The 13029-nt window shown below is 41.0% G+C and overlaps 1 protein-coding gene across 2 annotated transcripts in view; it reads left to right on the top strand.

Moving 5' to 3' along the window:
• LOC111230479 (sarcoplasmic/endoplasmic reticulum calcium ATPase 2-like) overlaps positions 1–13029 on the top strand; it is a 52012-nt gene that overhangs the window by 30592 nt on the left and 8391 nt on the right. For both annotated transcript variants that reach the window (XM_022757230.1, XM_022757229.1), the window contains exons 9-17: positions 600–755; positions 853–994; positions 2268–2434; positions 9458–9546; positions 9740–9842; positions 10065–10196; positions 11576–11701; positions 11788–12009; positions 12091–12202. In XM_022757230.1, coding sequence (XP_022612951.1) covers positions 600–755; positions 853–994; positions 2268–2434; positions 9458–9546; positions 9740–9842; positions 10065–10196; positions 11576–11701; positions 11788–12009; positions 12091–12202 — 1249 coding nt within the window. The remainder of the gene's footprint in view (positions 1–599; positions 756–852; positions 995–2267; positions 2435–9457; positions 9547–9739; positions 9843–10064; positions 10197–11575; positions 11702–11787; positions 12010–12090; positions 12203–13029) is intronic.

The raw sequence follows: 13029 nt of genomic DNA, 5'->3' as shown, positions 1-13029 counted from the left end.
ATTTTTTATTCAATTTTTTATTAAACAAAAAAAATTGTTCAATAAAAATTTAAAATATAATTTAATTTTTTTAGTTTGTTCATATCAACAGTAAAAAAAGTTTTTTATAGTATGTGCTTATAAAACACTGTTGAAATATGACATCAGCTCACCCAGAACCATTTGTTTAGATTTTCTCCCACTAGTAAAATAATTTTGATTCTATTCAAAGATTAGTGAGACCCCAGTTTACCTGACATGCTTTTTTCTCCTCAGAGCTACTCTACAATTACAGCTCCATCCCAACATCCACCCATACACTTATATGCACATCTGACATTTAGTATGTGTGTTGTATTAAATCTGTCAGACCTCAAAGGCTGTGGAGTCAGCAGGTGGTCTGTGGTCAAAGAATAACAGCCCTTGATGTTTTATTAAGAGCCGTCACTGACTGCGAGAGCTGCAGATCGTCTTTGTTGGTGTGGTTATCAGAGCGCTGTTGGACCTAGCATGACTTCACATCACAGCCCGGTGTTAAAGAGAGAGATATTAGAGTTCACTTTAAATAACAGCATCACAGAAGACGCAGTGAAGTTATTTCTGTCACGGCCTTTCCCCAGGGCACCAACATTGCAGCAGGGCGAGCCATCGGGGTTGCCGTGGCGACAGGGGTACAGACAGAGATCGGGAAAATCAGAGATGAGATGGCCTCCACCGACCCTGAAAGGACTCCGCTGCAACAGAAACTCGACCAGTTCGGAGAGCAGCTGTCTAAGGCAAGTCCCTGTGTGAGGTTTACTGATGAGTGTGAGAGTATTTCCATAATCTGTAGAATCAATATAGAATCAATGTTGTGCGGCTGTTACCCTGCAGGTCATCAGTGTGATCTGCGTAGCGGTGTGGGCCATCAATGTGGGACACTTTAATGACCCGGTGCATGGAGGCAGCTGGCTGAGAGGAGCTGTTTACTATTTCAAGATCGCTGTCGCCCTGGCTGTGGCCGCCATACCAGAAGGTCAAACTTCTCTCTTTTATTCTTTTATTTGCAACTTTTTTTTTTTTAGGATAATTCAGAACATTTCAGCAATTACAGAGAGAAATAGCCTTGCAGTTAGAAAGTATTGTAAGTCTGCAGTAAATGAACAGCATCGCCAACAACCCCTCCCTTCTCAACATCTTTTTTATGTCTCAGGTTGTCTGTCCATCTCATTTTTGTGGACACAATATCTCAGTAACGCCTTGAAGGAACTTCTTCAATTTTGGCACAAACGTTCATTAGGACTCCAGGATGAACTGATTAGATTTTGGTGGTCAAAGGTCAGAGGTCAAGGTCATGGTGACCTCACAAAACACGATTTTGGCCCTGTGAACACAATATCTCTGTAATGTCTTGAAGGAATTCCTTCAGATTTGGTACAGACATTCACTTGGACTCAAAGACGAACTGATTAGACTGATTAGAAAGGTCAAAGGTCAGTGTGACCACACAAAACACATTTTAGCGATAACTCAAGACTTCACAACAATTATGGCAAAATTTCACACAAATGGTTCATATTTTTGTAAGATTCTGGATAAACAGGATGTAACCTGAAACTAGTGGAGGAGGCAGACAACCACAAGGAGGTGATTCTAGTTTTTTTATAGACAATACTTATCCAGTAGAATTTTCCATAACTATTTTAGGATCTGAAAAAGGGATGTATATTAACCATAAATATATATAATATACTATTATATTTATATATATATATATTTATTTATTTGTAGGTGGAATGAAAATGGGATTTTTTTATTGTGTGTACTTCATTATCTATATCTGTCCATTCCTATGTTGTGGGGGGATCAGGAAGCAAACAGTTCCTAGTAATGTTTTTTTTCACTGGCTGATATCAGAAAGTGAACTTTTCCTAAAATGAAGGTGTTCAACTGGAAAGGTATTTTTGTATTGAATATGCCTTCCAATGTATTGTGCATCTCTGTCCAGAAATGTCTTATTACTGAACATTCCCAAAATATATGCCAATGATTGGCATCCTGTCTCCCATACAGTGTCCAACTCTCTACTGTAAAGTGTGCTTTCTGCTTTGGGGTAATAGAAAATCTAATGAGACTAGGTCAAACATCTTATCTAGAGAAAAATTATCTGACAGAAAACTGTAGAGAAACAATTGACCGATCTCCTCCACCCACTCTGAAAATTATGCCCATAAAACCAGCTGCTGCAGTGGACTCGACAGTTTGTGGCAGTTTCATCACCATCAACTGCCTATCGTGTTTCCTCTCAGGCCTCCCAGCAGTCATCACCACCTGCCTGGCCCTGGGCACCAGGAGGATGGCCAGGAAGAACGCCATTGTCCGCAGCCTGCCGTCAGTGGAGACACTGGGTTGTACCTCTGTCATCTGCTCTGACAAAACAGGAACACTGACCACCAACCAGATGTCAGTCTGCAGGGTGAGATGAAGGGGGAGCATAACATTAGACTGATAAACATGGAGCTGACATTCACCAGTCAGCCTCATCCAGCTCTGACATGACTGATTACATACATACATACATACATACATACACGAGGGACACATTTCAGTGACTTGAAAATCTATTTAAAGCTCCATATAGTCTAAAGGTAGATGTCCATGTGTTGTTTGATTATAGATCAGGTCAAGGTTCTATATGAATACTGTGAAAGTATCAAAGCCTCAGCCCACAGAGAAATGCACACAGCCAGTATTCAGAAACTGAGCCTTAAAACCAGCCGTCAGGACTTCTGGAACTTTGTGATGTCACAACAAAGCAGTCACCCAGCCCCGCCCACCTGGACCCACCATCCAACCTTGCAGGATATGGTTTCTCTGAGTGTTTTCCTGAAATCTGCTTTATTTTTATTGGATCACTCAGAAAGAAACAGTAATCAGTAGAGGGGCTTAGAACCCCCCTCTCTTCACAGGCATACAGTATACATTTTCACACTAAAAAAAGCATGCGTGAGAGTGACTGTAGATACATAAGTACAACCTTTTAAAATGTTCCATGTTAAATAAGACAGAGAGGTCTAGAGATTCTTAATATTAAAAATCTGCAAATAACAGGAAGTCTGGAGTACTTCTAATGTGAAAAATCTACTGGAGGTGAATTAAGTTGAATTCATTGGTGAATGAAAACAACATGTATATTAGTAAGAGAGGGAGTGAGTGTTGAGTATGACCAGTGCTGTGGAAATACACAATACTGCATCTATGAGGATGACAAGTGAAGGTGGTGGAAGTGTTGAGTTGTATCAAAGGGAATCAGATGAAAGGAGGAATAAAAGCCTGTCTGCTATATAAACAACGCCTAAATATGTCTAAACTAAATCAATCTTAATTTTTTTTTCAATTCTGTTTTTATTGTGATTTTCGTGGTTTACATGTTCATTCACATATCAATTCACTAGTCTCATCCATTCATCTGTAAATTACAACTGAATTGCACATTAATACATCCACGATTCCACTGACCATACAGATAGGGATGATTGGACCTCCCTCATCACACAAAAGATGAAATTATTAAAATACAAAAATTGAGAACTTAACTCCTTAGGCTTAGAACAAGAATGCTGGGGTGCACATCTGTTATACTAGAAAAAAAAAAAAATCAAAATACTGATGCATAAGGGTTGAATAGGAAAAGCATAGATGAAAAAAGAAAATGGATATAAGACCTGGTACTAGACAAACGATGGACGGATCGGAGTGACATATCTAATCCATCTATCCCATCTTTTCAAAAACAGACCCTGTTTTAGTCTTAAAGCAAAAGTAATTCTTTCCATCTTAAAAATGTTATAAATGATGTCAAACCACTCGTCTACTGTAGGTTTTTCTAATTTTAGCCACTTCCTTGTTATAGCTTTTCTAGAAGCGGCACTTAGAATCTGAAATAAGTATTTGTCACCAGAGGAGACATTTTCTGATGGTAAAACTCCTAAATATAATGATACAAACTCAAAAGTAATGTCTGTCTGAAATATTTTTTGCAAAATGTTGTAGACCTCCTGCCAGAAAGTCATCAATATTGAACAAGACCAAAATATGTGAAAATGATTTGCCTCTAGGCATCCGCATTGTCTCCAACACAGAGATAAATTGGAATAGTGTCTTTTTTGAGCTGGAGTGACAAAAAATCTAATAAGGGTTTTCCAACAAAACTCTCTCCATAGTGTTGAATTTGAAGTTTTCCATTGTATCTCACATAAATATTCCCAATCTTCTTCGCTTAAAACTAGATTTCCTTCCCTCTCCCATTTCTGTTTTACATGCAATGAGCTACCCTTCATTTGTTGTAAACCCCTATAGAGTCTTGAGATGGTTTTTTGGCCTGAGCCTGAAACATATGCATCCATAAATACTTTTAGTAGATTGTTATCCCATTGCTCTTGTTTAATCTCTTTTCTTATTTGTTCAACCTGGTGACGAACCTGTAAGAATCTAAAGAAGTCATCATTGTTTAGACCAAATTGTCTCTTTAGGTTTTGAAAACTATTCATTGACCCCTTACACAAAAAGGTACAATATGCTGTTAGTCCATTAGTTTTCCAGGCCTTGAATCTTGCATCCAAATTTTTAGGCATGAAATCTGGATCAAATGCACACCATCTCAGTACTTTTATCGCCTCTTTCAATTTCTTTTTAGTTATTACCTTATTCCACATATTAAGTGGTAAACCAATCCAGGGGTTTCCCAGATCAGTCAATGTAATCATCAAACCCTTATCCCCTATTGCAGCTTGAATTGGGAACTCTGCTGTTATGGCCTCCTCTATCTCCTTCCATCTAGCCCTATATTCTGGATTGCACCAACATACTAACGGTCTCAACTGAGCTGCAATGTAATAATCTTTTAAACATGGGAGCGCAACCCCCCCCCTTATTTTTTGCTAACTGTAAATTCTGATATTTGAGTCTTGGTCGACGCCCCTACCAAATGTACCTAGAGATGAGTTTATCCCACTCCTGGAACTGTTGATCAGGTATATCTAGTGGAAGGGATTGAAAGAGATACAATAACCTCGGCAGAATAACCATTTGAACAGACTCGATACGAGAACCAAAATTAAGAAATGGCATTAAATCCCATCTCCTAATGTCTCCTCTAATTTTGTTGTTCAGGGGGAGAACATTCAGTGAGAGCAGCTTTGACAAATCTGCTGGTATATTCACCCCCAGATACCTCATGGATTCAGCTTCCCAACTCAAATTATATCTTTTCTTCACATTTTCTGAGGGACTGTAATTGAAACTGAGAATTTGTGTTTTTGAAACATTTAACTTATATCCAGGGAAAGATCCATATTGATCCAAAAGTGAAAACAAATGTACTATAGATTGTTCTGGACTGGATAACTGTATCAGTATGTCATCCGCAAACAAGGAAATCTTTTGTTCTCCTCCCTTCATATGTATTCCTTTAATGTTCTCATTTTGTATAATCCACTGACTCAGGGGTTCAATAAAAATCGCAAATAAAAGGGGGCTAATTGGACAACCCTGCCTTGTTCCACGTTCCAGTGAAAAGGGGTTCGAAACTACACCATTAATTTGAAGTCTGGCCCTCGGGTTATCATAAAGAGCTTCTATTGTCTTAATAAAGGAGTTGTGAAACCCAAACTCATCTAGGACTCTAAACAGAAAAGACCAATTTACACAATCAAACACCTTTTCTGCGTCTAGTCCTACTAATACCGCTTCTAAATCCTGTTCTATTATATGACTTATTACATGTAGAGTCCGTCTGATATTATCTTGGGTTTGTCTCTGACGAATAAAACCCGTCTGGTCAAGGCTAATGATTTGTGGTAACAGTCCTTCTATCCGTTTGGCCAGTATATATGTAAAGATCTTATAGTCCTGATTCAACACGCTAACCGGTCTATAGTTTCCGCATTCAGATCTATCCTTCCCCTCTTTTGGAATAAGTGAAATTACTGCTTCCCTCCAGGAGGGGGGTATTATATTCCTTTTAAGGACCCAATTAAAGATGGACTGCAACATAGGGATCAATGAATCCCCCATCATCCTATACCACTCTGAAGGAAACCCATCAGGGCCAGGGGCTTTCCCTGATTTGAGATGGGCTATGGCTGCTCTTATTTCTTTCTCTGTAATTTCTATTGCAAGTTGGTTACTCTGCTCACCCGTCAATTTAGGAAGATTAATTTTCTCAAAAAATTCTTCCATTTTCCCTCTGTCAACATGGGGTTGAGAGTATAGTCTTTGAAAATATGTTTCAAAGCTATTCTGTATCTCTTCCAATTTATAGTTTATTAAATTAGTCATCGGATTTTTAATTTTATGGATTGAATTCTCTGTCTGTTGCTTTTTCAGCCTATAAGCCAACAATTTACTGGCTTTCCCACCTCCTTCATAATACTTCTGTTAACTTTTTTTGTATATCTCTTGTATAAATCTCATCTATCTCATTCTTTTTCTTCCTAAGTGCTTCTTTAATTTTCTTGTCATTTGCGTCTTTATGTTTTTGTTCTAATTGTTTCAATTCTGTTTGGAGCTGGTTTAGTTCTTTTAGCCTAGCTCTTTAAGTGGGAACTGTATCCAATTATCTTACCCCTCAGCACTGCTTTACATGCATCCCACAATATCGGAGGTGTGACCTCACCATTGTCATTCTGTTCCAAAAAGTCGGTAATATCCTTCTTAATTTGGTCCTTCATATGATTCAATATATGTATGTTTAATCTCCATAAGGTGTTTCTCTGGGATTGTTCGAGATTTAGTTTTAAATACAGAGGGCTATGGTCCGAAAGGTCCATAATCCCCATGCTGCAGTCACGAACCCTGTGTAAATCTTTACCAAAAATTAAAAAGTAGTCAATCCTTGAATACAACAAGTGTGGATTAGAAAAATATGTATAGTCTCTCTTTAGGGGATTTAATTCTCTCCACACATCAACTAAACCAATATCCTTTATTGCCGAATTGACCCTTTTGTTCAGATGACTGGGCTGGGCTACCTGTATTTTTGATGAATCAAGTTTAGGGCATAATCTAATATTGAGATCCCCCCCACAAATTAATACGCCTTGAGATTCTGCTATAATCACTTCAAATATTTGACTAAAAAAACTCCAATCTGAATTAGGGGGAGCATATATATTCAGCAAAGTTATCAATGAGCCATTTAAGTTCCCTCTCAAAAACACATATCTTCCTTCAGTGTCCTTCTTTTCAAATAGGGACTCAAAACAAATTTTACTGTAAATTAATATTGCCACCCCTCTCCTATGACCATTTGCATATGATGATGAGAACTGATACTTAAAACCCATTCTTTTTAGTTTAGCATGCTCTGTGTCTGAAAGATGGGTTTCTTGCAAAAACGCCACCTCAACTTGTCTCTTTTTAGTTTTGTTAAAATCTTACTTCTTTTGATAGGGTTGACTAGACCATTCACATTATAAGTTGCTATTTTAATTGCTTGCATTTAGTGTACTATATTGAAAAGAAATAAAAAAAAAGGAAAACCCTCTCGCACCAACACAAATATTTACCATTAACTGAATGTATCACAGACAGCACCCCAAAAGCTGCATGGAACGGCAGCAAAACATGCCTCTTAATGAGGAACAACACAAACACAGTAACACATGAAAAAAAGGCTTCCAATAGTGAGGTCTTCATCTCGACCCTTATTAGGCCCTGATGGTGAGAGGGCCTTAAGGGAAATCCTCCCTCACCGACCGGTGTGAGAGGGCCCTCAGCCATTTGCAGTTTTATTCTAGTGTCCATCCGGCTGTCTGACAGAGGAAAACAAAACTCCCGACGTTGCAGTATGTTCTTAGTTATTGCCTGTAAAATGTTCCTGTAATATACAGTACCTGTTCGCAGTCTGTTCTTACTGATAGCTGGACTCTCCTCTTTAGAATAACAACTCCTCCCTTCTTATCCGGGACTTTCAACGACCCGTGAATCACAGATGTTTTATAGTCATGCTGGATCCTGGCGCCTAAAAACCTGTAGTTTTTCCACGTAACTCCTCTCTTTACTTGCTCTCTCCCGGTTCCCCGATCTCCTGCTCGTTCGCCATGTGAACTTCTGAATCTGCTCCAGCAGAGATTCTGGGTGTTTAATAACCGAGACCAAGAACCCCCTCTTCGCCATGTCCCCGGTCGCCTCCTCCGCTGATCCGTACAACACTGTCCCCTCCGGGTAGAACACTCTTAACCGGGCCGGGAACGGAGTTTGAAATCTGATTTTCTTCTCCTTCAGTACTGATTTCGCTTCGGCATATTCCTTTCGCTTTTTCAACACATCAGGCGCGTAGTCATGATCCAGATTAACACTTTTTCCGTGAAGTTGAAATCCCCGCTTTTGCCAGGCCAGCTTCAGTAACTCCTCTTTCATCCTGTAGCTTGACAATTTAGCCACAATGGACCTTGGTGGAGCTCCCTGTGGCGGCTTCGGTGTTAGGGCGCGGTGAGCTCTCTCCACTCGCAGCTCAAAGGAGCCCTGGAGCCCCAAGCCCTCCCGCGGGAAACGCTCGACATATCCCACCATCGATGGAGAGTCCTCCTCCGCTCCTTCTTTCACTCCGTGGATCCTGACGTTCTCTCTTCTGGACCTAACCTCTAAATCCGTCAGCTTTGTATCCAGGTGTATCTGCAGTTTCACCAGCTCCGTAACCGCTTCTTCCGTCCCTTGTATCCGAGTTTCGGCCGTGTCGATCCTCTTTTCCGCCTCCTCTATTCTAGTGTTAGTTTTGTTTATTTCTTCACGGATCTCTTTCAGCTGCTGACTGCTGTCCTTTCTAAACTCCCTTAGTTCTTTCAGTAAAAGGCCCAGACCTGCTTCTTCTGCCTGCTCCTTGCCGTGGTCCGAGTCCGTATCCTCCATTTCGTTGCTAGCCTGGAGCTCCTGGCTAACTTCGTCTCTCTCAATTAACTCCGACTGCATGAACTTTTTCGACTGATATTTAGGCAACTGTACTAACGTTTTTTTGAAAAACTTATTTGGGTTGTTGTGGGCAATTTTTACTTCGAAATGTCGGGAGCAACTTTCCTATGCTGCCATCGCCTAGTTCGTCAAACCGGAAGTCCAAATCAATCTTATTTCATATGAAAATGTAATAATACTCTTGATGATGATTTTTATCTTTATCTCAGCCATTGAAAGATTGAGTCCTTTATTTTGAAACAGTAGCAAGAATCCTTCCTGTTTTCTGATCTGTTCGAGGTTTATTGCAGCACTGACTCCATCAGTACAACAACATGATGTCATGTCATACTCACCACACTGCGGCACCATAGCTTCTGTTAGCTACGTACATTTTACTCTTGAATCACCTCAGACTCAGTGTTGGTATTGATTCAAAGAGCTGACATTGGAATGTGAAAATAACCTCATGTGATCTTCTAACTTTATTGAACTAATGTCTATCTGTATGTGTGTGTGTGTGTGTGCGTGTGTGTGTGTGTGTGTCTAGATTTTTGTTGTGGACAGTGTGTCAGGGGAGCGCTGTAGCCTGAGCGAGTTCACAGTTACTGGATCTACTTACGCCCCTGAAGGGGAAGTGTGAGTGTCTTTAACTTTTAACCATTAACCCTTTAACCCCTGGATGTTTATGGATTATGAAAGGCAACACTTATAACCCTCCAGTTAATCTCTCCATCCTTTTTTGTATCGACCTGTATGCATTCCACTTCTCCATGTCTGTTCCTCTGTCTTGATGTCCTCCACCTGTCTCTCTGTCCTCTTCTGTCTCCAGCTACAAGGACGGCTCAGTGGTGAAGTGCAGTCAGTACGAAGGCCTGGTGGAAATGGCCTCCATCTGTGCGCTGTGCAATGACTCATCGCTGGACTACAACGAGGTACAAAATGAACAGACAACAGCTCAGACCATCACTGATGACCATATATGGTTCTGGAACATTTACAACTGCACATAAATGTGTGTTGTCAGAAATGCAGCCCTAAACTGCTGGTGAGTAAACAGCATACTTTGTGTGTGTGTGTGTGTGTGTGTGTGTGTGTGTGTGTGTGTGTGTGTGTGTGTGCGTGCGTGCGTGCGTGCGTGTGTGTGTGTGTTCCAGGCAAAGGGAGTGTATGAGAAGGTCGGGGAGGCGACAGAGACTGCCCTCTGCTGTCTGGTGGAGAAAATGAACGTGTTCGACACTGACCTGAGAGGACTAACCCCCGTTGAGAGAGCGACAGCATGCTGCTCTGTACGTATGTGTGTGTGGGTGTGTGTGTGTGTGTGTGTCCTCTTCGGGGCCTTTCCAATAAAAACAGCAACCTTGTCGGGGCCAGTTGTCCTCATGGGGATCGAACCAAAGCCCGGTCCTAATGAGGCAAGATGTCACACCTGAGGTCCTGGTTGAGGTCAGGGTCAGTACAATGTCCTAATAAGTATGGCTGTGCAAACTGTGTGCATGTGTGAGAGAGAGATAGAGAGAGAGAGAGGCCTCTCAGGAGCATTGACCACCAACCAGATGTCAGTCTGCAGGGTGAGATGAAGGGGGAGCATAACATTAGACTGATAAACATGGAGCTGACATTCACCAGTCAGCCTCATCCAGCTCTGACATGACTGATTACATACATACATACATACATACATACACGAGGGACACATTTCAGTGACTTGAAAATCTATTTAAAGCTCCATATAGTCCAAAGGAAGATGTCCATGTGTTGTTTGATTATAAAGCAGGTCTAGGTTCTATATGAATACTGTGAAAGTATCAAAGCCTCAGTCCACAGAGAAATGCACACAGCCTGTATTCAGAAACTGAGCCTTAAAACCAGCTGTCTGTTACTAGAGCTCCAGAGAGAGAACTGAGAGATGAGATGTAAAACTACACTGAGATGGTTTAAATTAGGGCTGGGACGATTATCCGACGTAATCGATGTTGTCGATTATAAAAATTATTCGACGTGGAATTTTAGTGTCGACGCATCGTGTAAAACCACACAGGGTAAATGTTCATAGAACAAAACCGGAACTTTCTAATGGGACTGCTTATATCCATCATCTTTGGTTTACCCGGATACAAGCGCAGCGCAAGGGCTGGGACAACGCGGTGACGTAATTGAAGTCATTGACTACGTGAATGATTTGCATCTGTGAAAAAAAAAAAAAAAAAGATTTGCGTCTGTGTAATCTATTTGAACAACATGGCGGTGTCTACCAGCAGTACGACGGAGCGTGTGGAGCAACACGCGGCAAAAAAGGCTTGCACACTACTTCGCAAATTACTGTTAGGTTAATAAAAAATTAATCGTTAGATTAGTCGAATAATCGAAAAAATAATTGCTAGATTAATCGTTTAAAGAATAATCGTTTGGGACAGCCCTAGTTTAAATATATCTTCTTATGGATCAACATGAAAATATGGAGCTTTAAATAAAGTGCTGATGCTGACCTCTGCATCTGTTATCGAGGACCATGCTTCCTCATCTGTCTTATGTCTCTTTACCTGTGAAAAGAAGCCTGAACTAAGTGTGTCACATGCTGCAGGCCTGGTTTTCTATTAGCTTGTTCTATGTGTTTGTCAAAGATGATTTTATGTTCTATAGCTGTCTTTTCATTGGTTGTATTTAGGTGATTAAGCAGCTAATGAGGAAAGAGCTGACGCTGGAGTTCTCCAGAGACAGGAAGTCCATGTCTGTCTTCTGTTCATCCAACAAACTCACCAGGTCTTCCTCTGGAGCCAAGATGTTTGTCAAGGTCAGTTCCACACAGCTCGTCATGATCCCTTTAGTTACCCATTATGACGTCTGGACGTGTCTGACCTTTTCCCCGTCTCTCCTCAGGGTGCTCCGGAGAGCGTGCTAGAGCGCTGCGCTTACATCCGGGTCAGCGGCGCTGCTCGCGTGCCTTTAAGCCCGGCGCTTCGAGAGCAGCTCCTGTCCACTGTGCGGGATTGGGGGTCAGGCCGAGACACATTGCGTTGCCTTGCCATGGCAACCAGGGACACACCCCCTGACATTCATTGTCTCAACCTGGAGAACTCAGCTGGGTTTGCTGACTATGAGGTGATGATAATGAAGGCTCATGGTCCAACACTCTTTCTGAAAGTCTAATGCTGAACTAGTCCTCTGTCTTCCTGTCCCCAGTCGGACCTGACCTTTGTGGGCTGTGTGGGCATGTTGGACCCGCCCAGGAAAGAGGTGCTTGGCGCAGTCCGAATGTGTCGGCAGGCTGGTATACGAGTCATCATGATCACAGGTACAGCTGAAACACAGTATGTACGCACACAACTGAATGTGGGCAAAAAACTTCACACCTTTGTTTCACATGTGCCAACCCACACAGATCTCAGGGGATCATTCTGGGGAGTGGGATGTCTTTGTTGAGGAAACAATCTCTGAGTGTGTGTAGTACAAACACTGGTGTGTTAACCAGGAAGTATTCCGAACTTTTCTTTTGTGTTTGGCCTAATTTTGGTAATTTTGTCATTCTAAGCAGTTTGTTAAAGGGACACTCCACCAAGTTATTCATAAAGATCTGTTTCTTCTCATGGTTCATGCAGCTCAGCCTGTTTAAACAGCTGTGTCATATCCAAAATGGCTCTGAAGTATGTTAAGTCATGTTACATTGGTGTCTGAGGTGTGTATGCTCAATGTTATAAATTGATAAATTAATGAGTTGATTCTAAAGATCAGCTCTACCTGTGATTAAGACAGAGGAGCAGAATCACTTGTTCTTTTTCCCTAAAAGATTTGTGAAGACTAGCTCACCACCTGCACTGACCTGGAGTTATTCTCAAAGGTTCAAATAGCCTTCCACTTTTAATGAATTATACAAAAGAAAGATAGAGACAATTTTTGAAATTTCTATTTTCTCGCATTTTCATTGTAAAAAAACCCAAAACAAAACAAAACATCCACAAACATTGCAACTTTCATCGCAGTTTTTAAGAAAAGCTGTGGCCAAATCAGATATTTTAGCTGCAACAATCCCAAAAAAAGCCTGTGAAATCCTGGAGAGACTGGAAAATCATTTATTTATTTACACTTTATAATAAAGCTTCCCGGTGACCTCAGCTGACCTGC

Source organism: Seriola dumerili, unplaced genomic scaffold, assembly GCF_002260705.1.
Source record: "Seriola dumerili isolate Sdu_G_001 unplaced genomic scaffold, Sdu_1.0 BDQW01000267.1, whole genome shotgun sequence".
Taxonomy (NCBI): Eukaryota; Metazoa; Chordata; class Actinopteri; order Carangiformes; family Carangidae; genus Seriola; species Seriola dumerili.
Note: the sequence above shows the minus strand (reverse complement) of the source record. Positions and strands in the feature narration are given on the sequence as shown.